General features: G+C 38.9%; 4 protein-coding genes and 1 pseudogene across 7 annotated transcripts; 2 read left to right on the top strand and 3 right to left on the bottom strand.

Moving 5' to 3' along the window:
• Positions 1-31: 31 nt before the first annotated feature.
• Positions 32-4,183, bottom strand: LOC111482847 (methyl-CpG-binding domain-containing protein 13-like). Of its 4 annotated transcripts, none has more exons than XM_023128839.1 (6): positions 3,424-4,183; positions 2,722-2,850; positions 2,522-2,617; positions 2,204-2,356; positions 1,753-1,924; positions 32-1,494 (listed from the first exon to the last, which is right to left on the bottom strand). In XM_023128839.1, exons 1-6 carry the CDS (start codon positions 3,505-3,507, stop codon positions 431-433), a joined length of 1,698 nt encoding a protein of 565 aa, XP_022984607.1. In that variant the 5' UTR covers positions 3,508-4,183; the 3' UTR covers positions 32-430. The 4 variants fall into 4 exon arrangements, with proteins under 4 accessions (XP_022984607.1, XP_022984609.1, XP_022984608.1 ...); XM_023128841.1 differs by having other exon boundaries at positions 2,722-2,830; positions 3,424-3,512; XM_023128840.1 differs by having other exon boundaries at positions 2,722-3,301; positions 3,424-3,503.
• A 203-nt stretch (positions 4,184-4,386) lies between these two features.
• Positions 4,387-10,604, bottom strand: LOC111482846 (DNA mismatch repair protein MSH3). The gene is made up of 13 exons (XM_023128838.1): positions 9,375-10,604; positions 8,551-8,745; positions 8,248-8,412; positions 7,902-8,000; positions 7,571-7,822; positions 6,885-7,136; positions 6,628-6,759; positions 6,262-6,522; positions 6,107-6,178; positions 5,715-5,864; positions 5,138-5,608; positions 4,764-5,044; positions 4,387-4,673 (listed from the first exon to the last, which is right to left on the bottom strand). Exons 1-13 carry the CDS (start codon positions 10,356-10,358, stop codon positions 4,670-4,672), a joined length of 3,318 nt encoding a protein of 1,105 aa, XP_022984606.1. The 5' UTR covers positions 10,359-10,604; the 3' UTR covers positions 4,387-4,669.
• A 220-nt stretch (positions 10,605-10,824) lies between these two features.
• LOC111483180 lies at positions 10,825-12,503 on the bottom strand (annotated as a pseudogene).
• Positions 12,504-12,846: 343 nt separating this feature from the next.
• Positions 12,847-13,194, top strand: LOC111483179. Its single transcript, XM_023129335.1, has one exon. It carries the CDS (start codon positions 12,847-12,849, stop codon positions 13,192-13,194), a length of 348 nt encoding a protein of 115 aa, XP_022985103.1.
• Positions 13,195-13,630: 436 nt separating this feature from the next.
• On the top strand, positions 13,631-15,627 carry LOC111483452 (pentatricopeptide repeat-containing protein At1g55630-like). The gene has a single exon (XM_023129676.1). It carries the CDS (start codon positions 14,094-14,096, stop codon positions 15,549-15,551), a length of 1,458 nt encoding a protein of 485 aa, XP_022985444.1. The 5' UTR covers positions 13,631-14,093; the 3' UTR covers positions 15,552-15,627.
• Positions 15,628-15,651: the final 24 nt, after the last annotated feature.

The following is a 15,651-nucleotide window of genomic DNA, read 5'->3' as shown; positions in this document are numbered from 1 at the left end:
ACATCATCGGACTTGAGCTCTGCTCGAAGTATCCATTAAAAAAACGCTGCATACTTGACGAGATCTAACAACTAACTTAACCATATTAAGGTCTACTACTGACGGTAACTTACAACCAAATCAAAATCAAGTTCTGTGTGGAGACATCACACAAGCACATTATGTTGCCCAGGAGGCAAGGTACAAAACTTAAGCAAAAGAGGGTTGGCTGACCAGAACTAGCAAAACAGGGAAAAAGGAAAAAGAAAACAAGGAAGTTTATCTTTCCTATGCTGCCAACCGAAACTATACAAGTTATAAAGTTGGTATTAGCCTTTGAAAGTGTTGCTTTCTTGTTGGTGCAAACCAGTTCCACAGCTTCAGAAGTTGGTCTTAAGAGATGCCTCCAGTGCTTGAATAACCTGCCCCTTCTGGCTAACATAGTCTCATACTAATACGAACCAACATGATTCGAGGCATTTGCGTTAGTTCCTTTGGTTTTTGAGGGGGCAAATTGGTGAAAGTAATCCTCAATATCTGGATTGTTAACAAGTGGGATCTCACCAGTTAGAGTTTTAATAGCAAATTCTATACAAGGGTCCGCCCACATTTCCCCAACTGGCAACTCCAGAGTCGATTCTAGCTTTTCAACAATGTTGTTATTTTCGACTTTCCCAACTCGAGTAACAGGAAGTTCTGGAGATGGCGACTTCTCATTAAGCTTGTTTTCTGATCCCAAGTTTCTCCTCTCACTTGGAGTAAAGGCCACGAAAGGACGATCAATATTGTTTGGCATCAGTGATGCTTCTGATGCTTCTGAGCTTATGGATGCGTCAAAAACGTCTCCAGTAAGCGTTTTAACTGCAAATGCAATGCAAGGATCAGTCAGTAAGTCCTCCATAGGCAGTTTAAGAAGAGGGCCTTGTTTTTTCACACCAGCCTCATCTTCACTTTCCACCTGCCCTACATGCTTTTCCAGAACGTCCTCTGAAGGCAGAAAGGAATTGCATTTCGGCTGCTGCTGCTCATATGCATCTTCAGATTTCATCTTCTTAACCTTCTCAGGCAGAATGGACAAGTCAACAGCAGAATGTTCTTTTCTACTTGAATCTAGATTTGTGTCAATTTTAGGAGGGTCAATTATGCTCCTTGTTTCATGCTTGACATCAGGATTTTCAGGACATTGAGATGGCCACTTAGTTGTACTGGCTACTTGCTTATCAGACTCTTCACATGCAACCGAACACGCTCGGCGATCAGTTTTAGCTTCAAGCACTGGCTCAGCTTGGAGCCCTGCAAGTCGCTTTGAAGCACGGCATGGCAAGTTTATGTCTTTACTTTTCCTTTGTCTCTTTCTACTCTCAATCTTTGTTGCCCCATTCTCACTAGTACACTTGTGTCGGATGGATTTATCAGGAGTTGACACAAATTCGGAAAAACTATTCTTTCCTTCTGATTGCTCACGTTCTTTTGCCTCTTCGGGAGTTGAGCAGCGCAACTTAGCGCCTATCCTCCCTGCAGTAGTTTCTAAATTCACATCAGATACAGAATCTTCAAAAATGAAAACCCTTCTAAGCACTGTACATGTGTTCTACATATTATGTTAAACAAATTTTTCAAAGCAATCAATCTACTTTTAAAGCATTCCATAACAGCAACTGGAATCTTTAGCTTCATTGTTCAAAATGCATGAACTCCCACTCTACCTACTTAACGCACATATTATAAGTGATGGAGAAATGTCACACTAAAGCTGCATGTTCAGAACAATACCGTGAGTTAAATTAGGTTTCAAAAAGGGCATTCTTTCTCCAACACTTGCAGCCTTTGGAAAAATAGCTTCATCATCTGCTATTTCACTCGGTTCCGGTGAGTTGTCGCTCCATATAATCTGTCTCTTTGCTTTGCCAATCGCTAGCATCTCTTTCTTGGAGACAGAAGATGACTAAGAGAAAAAGAGATCAAACTTCGGTTTGAAACAGATTTCTTTTTGCATTTTGGGTTTAAAAGCAAGAAAATATCCAAACTGTTTCAGAAACCTTAAAAATCTCAAGTCAGGTCTAATCCTCGAAAGATTGAGAGACCTAACAGTAGTGTCAAACAGCCATAGCTCTGAGATTTCATGGGTTTCATTGATTCGGGATCCATGAAAACAGGCCAAAGTTTATGTACATATTTTAAAAGAGACGAATTCACCCAAAATTCAGCCATTTAGAACACTTACAGAGATATCATCGTGCTGAAACTCAATGTTGCTGTTGCTGTTGCTCTGGCTCCTAGATTTATAAGCTAATCGGCTCACCTTTCCACTTGTTAGATACCGATGCACATCCCTCAACGAGCGAAGCGCATTTCCATTTACAGGATTAATGTAAAACTACAAATAGAAGTTTCATTTGTTAATATTCATGCTGTTTAGCATGTCACCAACTTTTGGGCACTAAATATATGGATGAGACAAAGTGCAAAGTTAGAGAGCATATCCAAATTCCAAACGGCACGACAAATCGAAACTACGTAAAGGAAATAGATGATCAATTACTGAATCTCTTCTTATTCTGTTAGCAGTCCTCGTTACTCTGATTTCTCTGATCCATCCAGGAGGTAACCCTTTTGCTATAGTCTTCTTAACTTCCACCTAGATTGCTTGAATAATACAAGTTTTTAAAGAAAAATCAATAAGGGATTATTAAAAAAAAGAAGAAGAAGAAGAAAGAGTTGAGGGTAGATTTCTTGACAGACATTGTTCTCTGGTTGCTCCACGGTTCTGCTCTCTTCAGATTCAGGATGATTGATTGCAGCAGTTTTGAGGTATCTAAACACCTCTGCCCTAGAATTAAATCTCATTTGACTTGAGGGTTCAAAATAATACTGCAACATTAGAATTAGTCTCAAAGATCCAACTAATTACTTATCTTGAAATGAAAAAAACAAAACATAATTGGCTACCATCAGTTTTGTGATCTTTATTCAGACTTACTTTTCATATGAACATCCAAATAGTAGCAGAATTCATGGTTATCAAACAAATATTTGAATACCAAAAGCAAATAACTAGAAGACATTAAAATAGGAAGAGGCATGTTATGTTGTTAAGTCATTACTGGAAGTTGCACTAAAGATTACAAGCTGTAGTTGCCTCTTCTGAAGGAAAAATGATACCGTAGTTTGCTGCTTCACGCAAGACTAAACAGAAGGGGCCTAAAATGGGATGAACTAGTTGATTCAAAATGCAGATAGAACCTTGGCCAAGGATTATATGGGAGCATCATAACCAAAGGAGCAAGAAGAAGGTAAGCCACTTACTCAGATCAGGAAGAATCTATACAAGTTGAAATCAAAAGCTAGTTGTAACAGCAATGTCGAACATAAAAGTCACAAAGTCAGATAAAGATCTATGAAATGCAAGTAAAAATCACAGGAAAAAGAAAATGAAAACAGTACCTTATCCTTCTTGCCACTCTTCCTCACTTTGACCTTCACAGTCCAGCCGAGTGGTAGCCAGTTTTCTGAATTCTGGTTCATCATTCAGCCAGATACTCCGACTTTCCGGTGAAACCCAGTTGCCAATCTCAATAACCCTTTCTCTTTTCTCTCTTTCGGCTCGCCAAGTTCCTGATTTCAGAGTCCAATTCCCTCAAGGGGATATAAAAAATGGAGGATTCCGACAAAATATTCTTCCAAACCACGTGTTCTGAGAAACCCCCCGCGAGGCATATAAACGTGTCAGACCCCCATGTATTATCCTCTATAACTCTCCCATTCAAAATTTTCTACGACCCACTTCTCTGGATCTTTCGATTGGTACATTGGACCCATTTGCAAGTTTGAAACGCAGCTCGATTCAAATGTACCACCGTGCAAAGTGGACGACTACGATAACTTTTTGCGAGTGAAGCAGAGGATTGAAACCGCAAGAGGTTCCGGGAACGTCTACTGCAAAGGGTGCAGTATCAATGTACCAAACATATATATTTTTTGGGAATATCGAAGCTTCAGTTAATCTCAACAAGGAGGTATGAATTCTAAGATGAGATTCGAAAAAAGAGCGGGCTGTTTGGTTATCTGCAAACTGTAAGGTAGGACACCCCCTCGCCCCCTTTTTGTTTTCTTTGTCAAAAGGTCAAAGAAAATGCATAATTTGTTTTGGGTATCAACTTCAAACTAGTTACAAAACTTTGTATCCCCGAAGTCCCCTTTTTTGACCACTGCCAGTCAGTATTCGATATTCTTTTTGCTTAGTAAATTATATTTCAGTGCTCCACATGCTTACTGTTTTTGTATCTCTGTTATCTTGAAGATCATTACTATTATTAAATCATCATTATCTCATCAGGATGGACGTTTTAGTTCAGATTCAGATGTGATCCTTTTGGGTGATTGGAGAGAACAGTCGATAGGGGTATCTGCCTTGGTAAATGTGGTATTAGAGCATGCTCTGTTTCTATTCAGTTGGTTTAGATTTCAAAAAAATGTACTCATATTGTGCCCTTTGTAAAGAGATAGATAGTGCTGTCCTACAAAGATTTGCATCGGAGGGGGCTGTCTTGCGCGAAGAAGGGAAAATTCTGTACACAAAATACTAATAAGATGAAATAAGACTGAACTAATGCTCTTCCAGAGAGATTTTCCTCCTCACTGCTCACCCAAAAAACTCATTTATTCATCACTCCAAGTTGAGTGATTTCATTCACCTGCCATTTAGCGTTAAAACAAAAGAAGTAAGCAAGACAAGACAGCGGTACAACAGAGAAGTAATGGAGGTTAAATGACTGTGTTTTTACCTTCCTAACAAGTCCATGGCCATGCTTCTAGCTTGGGAAAATTGAAGGAAATGTTTCCCCATATCATCAGGAGAGCATATTGTAGCTTTCAAGAACAGAAAGAATTCCTCATAAGCATCAATTCTATCTTCAAGGAAGCACTCGGAGCTTTCCAATTCCAATCCCTTGCCTGATGCTTCCTGTAAATGCATTTCTCTGGTTTTACGTTGTGCTCTTCTGGTTACTATTTCTTCTAACCATACCCCCATTTCTGTGGCTCGTGCAATACATGGTAAAGGTATCTAAAAAACATAACAAAGCCAAAAAGAACTACGGTCACAACAAGTACAGGGCGTTTCGAATTAGGCGCAGTATAGGTGGATAATTAAAGTTACCTGTGCAAGTTGGGCAACCTTGAAACCAAAACTGCTCTCCGCAATTCCAGGAACGAGCTTATATAGGTAAATCACATCCTGAGCGGATTTTGGGCCTGAGAAGCTTGGCCTTTCGTGTGAAGTCAGATATGAGACATGGTATACCCCTGCAGATGCTGGGAATTCCTTTGTAATATCAGCAACTTTAGGGTAATGGGTAACGAAGAGGACCAAACATTTCTTGTGGTGGAGAAGATTTTGCAAAGCTGCATATGCAATGGCCACGCCGTCGTGAGTGCTTGTTCCTCTCCCAAGCTCGTCAATTATGACCAAGGAACGTGATGTGGAATGATGGAGTATATGTGAAGTCTCAGTCATTTCTTCTAAGAAGGTGCTTCTACCTTGTTGAATACTGTCAGAAGCACCCATTCGAGTGTATATACCGTCCAGGACGTGAAGCTTTGCGGAGAATGCTGGTACATAGGAACCGACCTACATGGATCAGAAAAAACATTTGCAGTGTAAACTTGAAAGAAATGGGTATTCATATGTCTGTGTCTGATATGGTTTCAGATAAAAGTGGATCAGTTTAATTTACCTGAGCCATTAGAGCAATGAGAGCAACTTGTCGAATGTAGCAACTTTTCCCTCCCATGTTTGGTCCTGTTACAATTTGACAATGCTCTCCATTCACGTCCAAATTCGTGTCATTCGGGACAAAATTGCCTTGTACTGTACTCTCCAAAACCTGCTTTGTCATATGTTGTAGACATGTATAAAAACCACGAAACAAAAGTTGTCTATGATCTCTAGATGTTAAGCTTCATGCAAGAAAATGCAAATTCCAACATCTATAATGGTATTTCAACCATATTCAATGCATCATCCCAAAAATATGGAACCCAAAAAGTCATCCTTTACTTGAACAGAAAGAAAGACAAGAAATTTATTTAGTTGAATTAGAGAACATTGTTAAGCAAAAAGTTGTACCGGATGGCGTCCAGAACATATAACTATCTGAGCAGGTTCATCATCATGTACAAACTCTGGACGAACATAGTTCTGTATGAATTTAAGTTAAAAGGAATTACAGGTTAACATCAAATTATGAAAATTGAAGTAGCTTTTCTACATTAAAATTTTACCTTATGTCTCGAGAGAATAGCTAACGAATACAGACAGTCAATGGAAGCCAGTGCTTGAACAGCAGATTGAAACTCTGCATAATATCTGCTGAATCCACTTAGAAAGCCATCCCAAGCTTCCCGAGATGCTACCATGAGCTCCTCATTTGCCAATGATAGCTCGTCTAAGGCAGCCAGTACTTCCGGTGGGTGATATCTTATAGTTTTCTTTGTACTATTGATCTTCACCCAATTTGAGGGTACCTTTACATCTAAGGCCAACTGTACAAAAGAAATTAAGAATAGGTACCAGTCCCAATTCTTTTTAAAATTGTATCTAAAATGTTAACACAATATTATATTACATGTTAGTTTAAAATGAACAACCTCAATCAAATGCGTAGTTCCAGACACACTAGTGAACTCCAACTTCCGCATTCCAAGCTGCTTTCGGTATATGGTGATCAGAGAATCCAATTTCTCTCTTGCAGATTGAGCCTCCTTCCGAGCTCTAGCAACCTAGAAAAGACTATACTAAGAATATAAAAGAGGATAAAGAAAGCAGAATGCATTGGAGCACAACAGCAAAGAATTAAGAAAATGACTGTAGACAGTGAAACATTTTGAGTCGAACACGTGCGTACCTTCGGAAATTGGTCATTATTGATGATCATCAGGTTAGGAAGGTCCCCTTGATCTGCAGCTTCTTTGCTGATCGTTGACAAAAGTTTTGCAGCAATGCTAATCAAACCAGAGGAGGAAGCAGATAAAATCAGCTTTCTTAGGAGCTTGGAGCCAATCATACTTTCACTGGAATAATTGTCATCCTCTTCATCAATGTGAAACTGCTGAAGCTGTTTCCCCGCATATAAAATAGCTTGAATAACTGCAATGAACTGCATCATACATTATTAGGAAACTGTCCATGTGCAATATAGAAGAAGCAAATCAATAGGTATTGTATAATAAGTGTAAATAATCCACTAAAACCCTTCAGACCAGTAGTTACGGAAAATCGAAAACTCAGGCCAGAGACCGAAATATCGGAACCATCATCCTTTGAAGGAAAGCAAAATATAAGAAAAGTTTCAATTTCTTAAGAACCCACCTATCCCACAAATCCTCCTATCCCTGCACTGGAAGAGGGGAAAAAAGATGGCAATAGATATACTCTAAGCCGTCTACAGAAGTGCCATTAGATTGAAGCTACCATTTAACAGCTGAGCAGAATGGACAAAAAGGCTTATCAGCTGTGTCACAATGTCATTACATTTATATGTAAATTAGCTCTTATTTCGGGCATATGAAAGAGAAAAGTAACTCTTAGTACCTCTGACGGGGCTGCAGTTCGGTGAAAGATTCTTGTTATTCCACGCTGAATATCTGGTGCCCTTCCCAAGGTTGTTAACACTGAAGAAAGTATATAATTCAATTCTGGTTCAATGACCATTACATCAGAATCTTCTTCTTCTGACTCTCTGATATTTTGAGATACTTTTGTAGATACCATAGCTGCAGCAATCTCGGAAACGGCCTCTTGACGAGCAATTATCATGTCTCTTTCACATAAAGGATGTGTTATCTGTAATATAAATTATAAATTTTAGAAGCGAAAATATGAAAAACTATAAGTATGAAAGATAACATAATATGATACATGCCCATTGGCGAAGAAGCCTCGAACCGAATATTGTAAGAGTGTGATTCATGCACTGTAATAGAGAGCCAGTTTCAGAACCGTCATCATTATTCTTCAAAACCTAAGAAATAGGCATATTTCTACCGTGAGAAAAACAAACGACGCCTGAGCAGGTAAATGAGAATAGTCATCAATAATACAAACTAAATTCAAATCTGAAAGATCAAAAGTATTAGCATTGAAAACTCAAAAACCAAATAGAAACTAAGTTCAAATCATATTGCCCAAAAGTAAGTATATTTAACAATACTGGCTTTGATAAATTTCGATGGAAAGGTAACGTGCAGTATATTTATATAGGAAATTACCTCAAGTTGTGTAAGTGTATTGCCTGAGAGGGTCATCTCCATTTTGCATGAGAATGGCCTAAAAGAAGACCCCAAGGACACAATTCTTTCTAAACCAAATTGCTTTAAGTAACGAATGGTCAAGGCCAATGCTTGAAGAGCTAAATTTGGCATGTTCATTATTTCCTTCAAATTCAACATAAAATATCTCATAAGAAATGAGGTGAATAGCAAATCAGTTATTACAACACATAATCTAGAAAATTCATTTTTTTCATGAAGATAAAGCAAGTTGGGATGCTAGGAAAATCCCTAACAGCGTACCTTAATTGCTATGCGATCACTTTTTCTTCCAGCCAACACTGTATCAGGGTCGTGATGATCAGCTGCTAAGTTGTCTTTGTCAATGTTTTCATACAAAGACGTCACTTCAGCAAGTGCACTGCCATCTTTAAAGCAATCTCGTGAAACATGCTCCACACGGACATTTGAAGCAGGTCCAGCATAACCTAGTAATAACTGGTCACAAACGATCGCTGTCAGAAATAATTGGAAGTTGCAGTATATCAAGAAACAGAAACTAACAACCAAGAAAATGGGGGAAGTACATAACTAATAGTCAAGAAATCAACATAAGAAAGCATTCTTCATACTGAGTCCATTAAAGTAATTTTGTAATTATTTTTAAATAGCAATAGGAAAAACCGAAAAAGTAAGGTCCTAGCTACTACATGATGCTGCAGTATGGATGACTACGCGTCCTAGTTGATAGAAGAAAGTCCAATTTACTCCAAAGGATCAAGCTCGAGAAAATTATCGGTTCAAACTAAAATTCAAGTTGTAGACATCATATATTTACAGCATCTTTTTCATTGTAAAAATTGACACTCATCCTAATAGAAACTTCAATTACCCTACCACACAATCATGAGGCATACAAACTACACAATCGGTACAGCAAGCAACAGCATTCAATGCTACAGCAAACGAAAGGCTTCCTACTTGATCGAACACCTAGCAAGGCCGAATAAAAACGTACGATTGCCCAAAAGTTAAACAAAATAGACAAAAAGGAAGAAAGATTATAAACAGCTCTTTCTCATCTGGTCCTTGACACATTATGTTGTAACTACAGTTATAATTTATACCTTCTCTGTTGCCTTTGATATGGGATCCCCAAGAAGAAGCTCAGCAGGAGACAAGCTCAAGAGCATTGCCTCAAGCCCACTTCTCATGAAGTTATCATCATATTCCCTATAAATAACATCCCCAGTTGATATCTCCATGGCAACCATCCCAATTTTCACATCAACCCCATATTCGATTCTACTGTCCAAATTATCCACCAACATGCTCTTTTCAACTACACAGAACAAGTAATTACTCTCTCCCCCACATCCCTCCTCAGCTCCCCCTAAATTCTGGACTGCCTCCAATGTTGCTTTAGTATACAAAGCCGATAGTCCCCTGCAAAAGGGGCCTAACTTATTCGACCCATGAGCCTTAATCGCAGCGGTTTCAGTTTGCTTGACAACACCCACCTTATATCCTGCACTAACCAGCCTCCTCACATGCACATTCAATCTAAACGTGGGTATACTCGCAGTCATAAAATTACGATCCAAATGGGCATAAATGCCCAAAACACGAGCTGCTATTTCAGCATCTTGGCCAAAAAATCTGTACCTGTAACCAACCTCCACCATGAGAAGAACATCAGGGTACCTCTTCTTAAGGTCCACAACTTGTAGCTCCAAAGGGGTGTATTTGGCATCACCGCCCGTTGGGGCTTTGGGGTTTTGATTAGAAGATTCAAAGGAGTTTTCAATGGGTTGAAGGAACTTCTCGAGGAATCTTTTGTGAAGTGCGGGATTGGAGACGGAAGGCAGAGGGTTATGGGTATGAGGAGAGAGTTTCGGGCGTTTAGAGGATTTGGGTGGCGTTAACTGAGAAGCGAGTGCAGAAGAAATGAGACGCTTGGAAGGGGAGAAAGTAACTGTTGCTGATATCTTAGGCGGTGAAAACGGTTGGGTCGGCGGAGCTAAGGCGGAGGAGGAGGAAGAAGAAACAGATGGGGACTTGGGTTTTGGAGCAAAGAATCGAGAAATCACTTGTTGCTTCTGTTTCCCCATGAAATTTGCACTCCAAAATTTCGTCTCAGTACTCACGCACACAGACGCTTTTATACAGACACGGTGGCCACCGCTTTGGCGCGCTTTTTCGTTTTCTACAGAATCAAGGTTTGCATTACAAACTCTTCACCTTCTCCATTTAAATCATTCGCAAGTGGAAGAAAGCAGAAACCGGCGTGCGCTTGAAATGAAAGCCTCAGAGATCCTAATTGTCATTGTTCTTACGATCTAACGCTCTTCACAAGAACTCTTCTTCAAACTAAACTTAAAATTTGAACCTTTATACAAATTCTAGGTTTAATCCATACATTAAAAAAATGTAATTAAAAAGTGTCTTTATTATTATTATTATTTTACTAATTTGATAAAGACAAAACCAACATGCCTCCCAACATCGTGGAAGTATGGAAAAAGAAACAAAACGACAAGACTCATTAGTTATGGTAACATATCCGTACATGTAATCTCATTTAAAGAACATATTTTTCTCCCACATTTGGACTTGTTTAATTGGAGTCTCTTTTCTAATTCGAATATTATCGGGATCGGTTGGACTAAAGGGCGGAAGCAAAGAACAAGGGCTTAAAAAGGAAGGATGTTTTACGAGAGTATCGATCATAAACTTGGTGGCTAGGTCTTGGGCAGGACAAGCCAATTCCTCCAAGAAGAGTTCAGTAGCATTTGGTGGGATGGTTGGCTTGAAGGTTAAGAGTTTGGAGTATTCATTTAAACTGTGAAACATGTAGTCATACACCTTCTCCATCCTTAGCTGCTGCTCAATAAACTTGCTCGCTGCCTTCCCAATTGCCCGTACCTAACAAGATCATAAGTTTTTATAGATAAACGAGTTTTTAGTTAATTTAGATGCACTATTTTATGTGTTATCTTTTATAAATTCAAAAAGGGTAAAACTGTCAACTACATTGTTACGATCTCTAGAAGTTTAAGCATCTATACCTTTTGTTGGTGGGTATTGCCCCCATCGACGGCAAACTTGATAGAGTTGCACATGTTCCCGTCATCTTTGATTGGCCAATAATGATGCATTGACACTAAACTTCTAGTGAAGAAATCATAGTAATAGGGCTTTACTATCAATGTCACTGAATCACAAGCAAGAATGTATTTAAGACTCACCGACCAACCAACCCCCTCCACGTATATTTTATACCTTCAAAGTAGTTTTCATATCATTTTATACCTATAAAACATCCGTAAAGAAAAGCTAAGTGTCAAAATTTACCTATGAACACATTGATAAGCTAGATTGGAGTTTTTGAATCGTTGTTCCTGTTCTTTATCCTAATCCTACAAATCCATTATTATTCATTAAAATTAAGAATCCACATCAGCTATACAATTTAAATATTTATTTATTTATTGATATTTACCATCCCCAGAAGGACCAATCAGGAAAAACGATAGTCCAATGTGTCATCATCTCCACCGTATCGGAACAAAGGAGGTGGGGCCGTCGAATTGGGCCTGGGCCCACTATAGTCACCAATGAAAATGTTGGGCTGGTCCTCGCAATTGAACATGAGGTCTAAATCGGGAATTTTACTAGGGTACAACCGTAACAACTGTAGGATCCCCCACAGCGTAAACTTATCCCTACTTTGATACGCATCCATAAATTTCTCCACGTAAGCCCTACCGTCAATTATCACCAGCCGGAAACCTGCCTTTGTCCGCCCGCTCTCCACCATCTCTCTCGTGATCCCCGTTCGCGCCCACGGCCTTAGATCCTCGTGAATCCAACGGAAGTATTCCGGACACGTGTCGAAGTTTTGACGGTCTCGATCTCCTTCTTCTTCATTCACAATTACAGGACTGCTCGAACGGCACTTCTCGCTCCATGAAAATGCCGTACAATTTACAGATGGCAATTGAACTTCACTCCGGTGAGGGTAAATATGTAATTCCGCATCCCTCCCATTGGTCGTCGGCTAATAAAATCAACCGACAGATGGTATAAAAATCATGGTATTTTAATAATAAATAACGATATTACTAAGAAAAACTTACGACATGACGAAGTAGGCGTGAAGAGATTATGAGAAAAGCAGCGATAGAGAGCGAAACAGAAACGAAAAAAATGGTGAAACGGAGTCGAGCTACAGGCTTTCTAATAGTGCCACACATTAAATTAAATAATGAAGCAAAGAATTTTAACCAAAGTTTTTATTATTGTTATAATGCATAATGTTTTTGAAATTTATACACGAATGGGGCTGTCACTATTTTAACCAAAATTATTTTATATTAATATGATGTAATAGCATTATTAGAGAATAACCGTTTAACCATTAAATTGAATTTTTTGGTCAACATGAAAGTTGTCACGATGTTGACTTCTTGAATGGGCTGCAGATTCAAATCCGATGTTTTTCAACAACTATAATGTCCGAATCGTTCGCTGCATGCCACGTGTCCAGAGTACTTCCGTTGGATCCACGAGGACCTACGACCGTGGGCTGGAACGGGAATGACAATGTCCATGTTGGAGGAGGCCCAAAATAAGGCCCATTTCAGGCTTGTAGTCGTGGAGGGAAAGGCCTACGTGGAGACGTACGAAAAGGCATATCAAAGCAGAGGCAATGTTACGCTGTGGGGAATTGTACCGTTGTTACCGAATTACCCAGGAAAATTGCCCGATCTTGATCTCATGTTTAGCTGTAATGACCGGCTAGAGATCTATCAAAAGGATTACAGTGGGCCCGACAAGCCACCCCCTCCTCCGTTGTTTCGCTACAGCGGAGATGATGCCACGTGGGACATTGTGTTTCCTGATTGGTCCTTCTGGGGGTTAAAAGAGGACATTTTCAATAAATAAAAACAATTTCTAATAAAATTATTAAAATATTTAATCCAAACAATATTTTTAATTTTAAACTAATTAGAAGGAAATTACGAAAATAATTAGAAGCTCAATTATGATATTGGTTTCATATCTAATTAAAAGCATTAAAAATATTTTATAATATTATTCTGTATTTATATATTTAGCATGCTTAGCATAATCTACATTATTTAACATTAAACCATGCCAATATGAAATTATTTTAATTTCTCAAGGGTTTTTTTTTTCTTTGTATATTTAAATTTATTTATAAGACGCCAATAATAATCTTTATTTTTAGTTTAACATTATGGCGGATAAAAATTCGAAGGATAAAGTTGATAAATTTATTTCGTTTTTTAATGTTAGTAAGATAAAATAACCTTCCATTTTGTTTTACATTTATTCAAATATTTTTAGAATAAATTTATGTGCGACATGTCGAACGGTGGGAAGTGAGGCGATCTGGGTGGAGAAACGACAATCGACGGCTCTTGTGCTTTGTGTTTCAGGTCATGTTACCCTAGCAACTCTTCTCCTGTTTCACTCTCTCCTCCACTCCATCTGAAGAAAGAAATTCGATCTTGTTTTGAAGCCTCAACTTTGAAGATCTCTACAAAATCGCAAAATCTCAGATAAGTCTTTAATCGAACTTCAAATTTTTTTTAATGTTACATTGACATTCAAGAGGCAGATTAGATTATCTTTCAAATGAGACTTTTCTGTTGGATTCGTAACCTATTGGAAGATTGGGGGTGTTCATGTTAATGGATGCCTCCCAACTGTGGAAAACAAATGCTTCGGCGCTTTTCCACTTGGTCATTTTTGCTCTGTTATTCGATTACTTGATTTCCTTGAGTATTGTGAGTCTTTAGCGATAATGGGTATCAATCATGAACTCTTTATCGCTTGTGAGTTCGCGGATAGTCTGCAGATTGCTTCCACCTTCTTTTATTGTGCGTCGAGCAATCTGTAATCGGAGCTTTGGTGGTGATGATCGATTCGAATTTGTTGTGGAACCCAATAAGAAGAGGTTGGAGGGATCAGAGTTTGGTTACTTTACTGATGAAAATTCGGATTCCTGTGAGATTGGGAGTCGTAGAGGGGATGATCTGTCAATGAGAAGGGGTTTTCCAGAGGGTGCGAAAATTGATGCTGAAAAAGTTATTGAGATTCTCAAACAGGACGGTCCTGGATTTGACACATTATTGGCTTTGGATGAACTGCAACTACAGGTCTCAGGGGTTCTTGTTAGAGAAGTTCTGAAGGGGATTTTGAGAAGTGTAAATGTTCTAAACAAAACTCAATGTGCAAAATTGGGGTACAAGTTCTTCCTGTGGTCCGGTAAGGTCGAGAATTATCGACACACTGCGAGCTCGTATCATATGATCATGAAAATATTTGCTGAATGTGAGGAGTTCAAGGCTATGTGGAGGTTACTTGATGAGATGACTGAGAAAGGGTACCCTGTGACTGCAAGGACTTTTATGATATTGATATGTACCTGTGGTGATGCAGGCTTGGCTAGGAAAGTTGTCGAGAGGTTTATCAAATCAAAAACATTCAATTTTAGGCCGTTTAAACACTCTTATAATGCCATTCTTCATGGACTACTTGTGATAAAGCAGTACAAGTTGATTGAGTGGGTGTATCAGCAAATGCTGCTTGACGGTCACAGCTCAGACATTCTTACATATAATGTGGTGTTGTATGCAAGGTGCAAATTGGGGAAATTGGATCAGTTTCACAGATTGCTTGATGAAATGGCTAGAAATGGATTTTCTCCTGATAATCATACTTATAACATTCTTCTTTTTGTTCTTGGCAAAGGAGACAAACCTCTTGCAGCTCTAAATCTTTTGAACCACATGAGGGAAGTGGGTTTTGATCCGAGCATTCTTCACTTCACGACGCTTATCGATGGACTTAGTCGGGCTGGAAATTTGGATGCTTGCAAATATTTCTTTGATGAACTGGGAAACAAGGGGTGCATTCCTGATGTTGCTTGCTACACTGTGATGATCACAACTTACACAGTGGCTGGGGAGCATGAGAAAGCTAGGGAGCTTTTTGATGAGATGGTCATGAAGGGTCAGCTCCCGAATGTATTGACGTACAACTCCATGATTCGCGGTTTTTGTATGGCGGGTAAGTTCGATGAGGCTTACTCGATGCTGGCTGAAATGGAAACTCGTGGTTGCAGACCAAATTTTGTTGTATATAGTACCCTTGTAAGCTATTTGCGAAATGCTGGAAAGCTTTCTGAGGCTCATAAAGTTATAACGCGCATGGTGGAGAAGGGGCAATACGCCCATTTAGTGACGAAATTCAGGGGATATAGGAGATGCTAGATCATTAGGAAGAACTTTTGTAATTGAAGATTATTAGTTAATAAGCAAATGAGAAATTCAATTGCCAGTTTGTCCAGTCCTTATGCTCCTTTTACATTGA

This window comes from Cucurbita maxima, unplaced genomic scaffold, assembly GCF_002738345.1.
Source record: "Cucurbita maxima cultivar Rimu unplaced genomic scaffold, Cmax_1.0 Cma_Scf00008, whole genome shotgun sequence".
NCBI lineage: Eukaryota > Viridiplantae > Streptophyta > Magnoliopsida > Cucurbitales > Cucurbitaceae > Cucurbita > Cucurbita maxima.
Note: the sequence above shows the minus strand (reverse complement) of the source record. Positions and strands in the feature narration are given on the sequence as shown.

What these genes read in the sequence shown, in the direction of transcription:
- LOC111482847 (XM_023128839.1), bottom strand. Translation starts at nt 3,507, where the DNA reads ATGATGAACCAGAATTCAGAAAACTGGCTACCACTCGGCTGGACTGTG. An exon ending in TGGAGCAACCAGAGAACAAT is followed by an intron (nt 2,618 to 2,721) that starts GTCTGTCAAGAA and finishes CAAGCAATCTAG; the next exon opens with GTGGAAGTTAAGAAGACTAT. An exon ending in GAAACCTAATTTAACTCACG is followed by an intron (nt 1,495 to 1,752) that starts GTATTGTTCTGA and finishes AAACTACTGCAG; the next exon opens with GGAGGATAGGCGCTAAGTTG.
- LOC111482846 (XM_023128838.1), bottom strand. Translation starts at nt 10,358, where the DNA reads ATGGGGAAACAGAAGCAACAAGTGATTTCTCGATTCTTTGCTCCAAAA. An exon ending in TATCAAAGGCAACAGAGAAG is followed by an intron (nt 8,746 to 9,374) that starts GTATAAATTATA and finishes GTTTGTGACCAG; the next exon opens with TTATTACTAGGTTATGCTGG. An exon ending in TATGTTCTGGACGCCATCCG is followed by an intron (nt 5,865 to 6,106) that starts GTACAACTTTTT and finishes ATGACAAAGCAG; the next exon opens with GTTTTGGAGAGTACAGTACA.
- LOC111483179 (XM_023129335.1), top strand. Translation starts at nt 12,847, where the DNA reads ATGACAATGTCCATGTTGGAGGAGGCCCAAAATAAGGCCCATTTCAGG.
- LOC111483452 (XM_023129676.1), top strand. Translation starts at nt 14,094, where the DNA reads ATGAACTCTTTATCGCTTGTGAGTTCGCGGATAGTCTGCAGATTGCTT.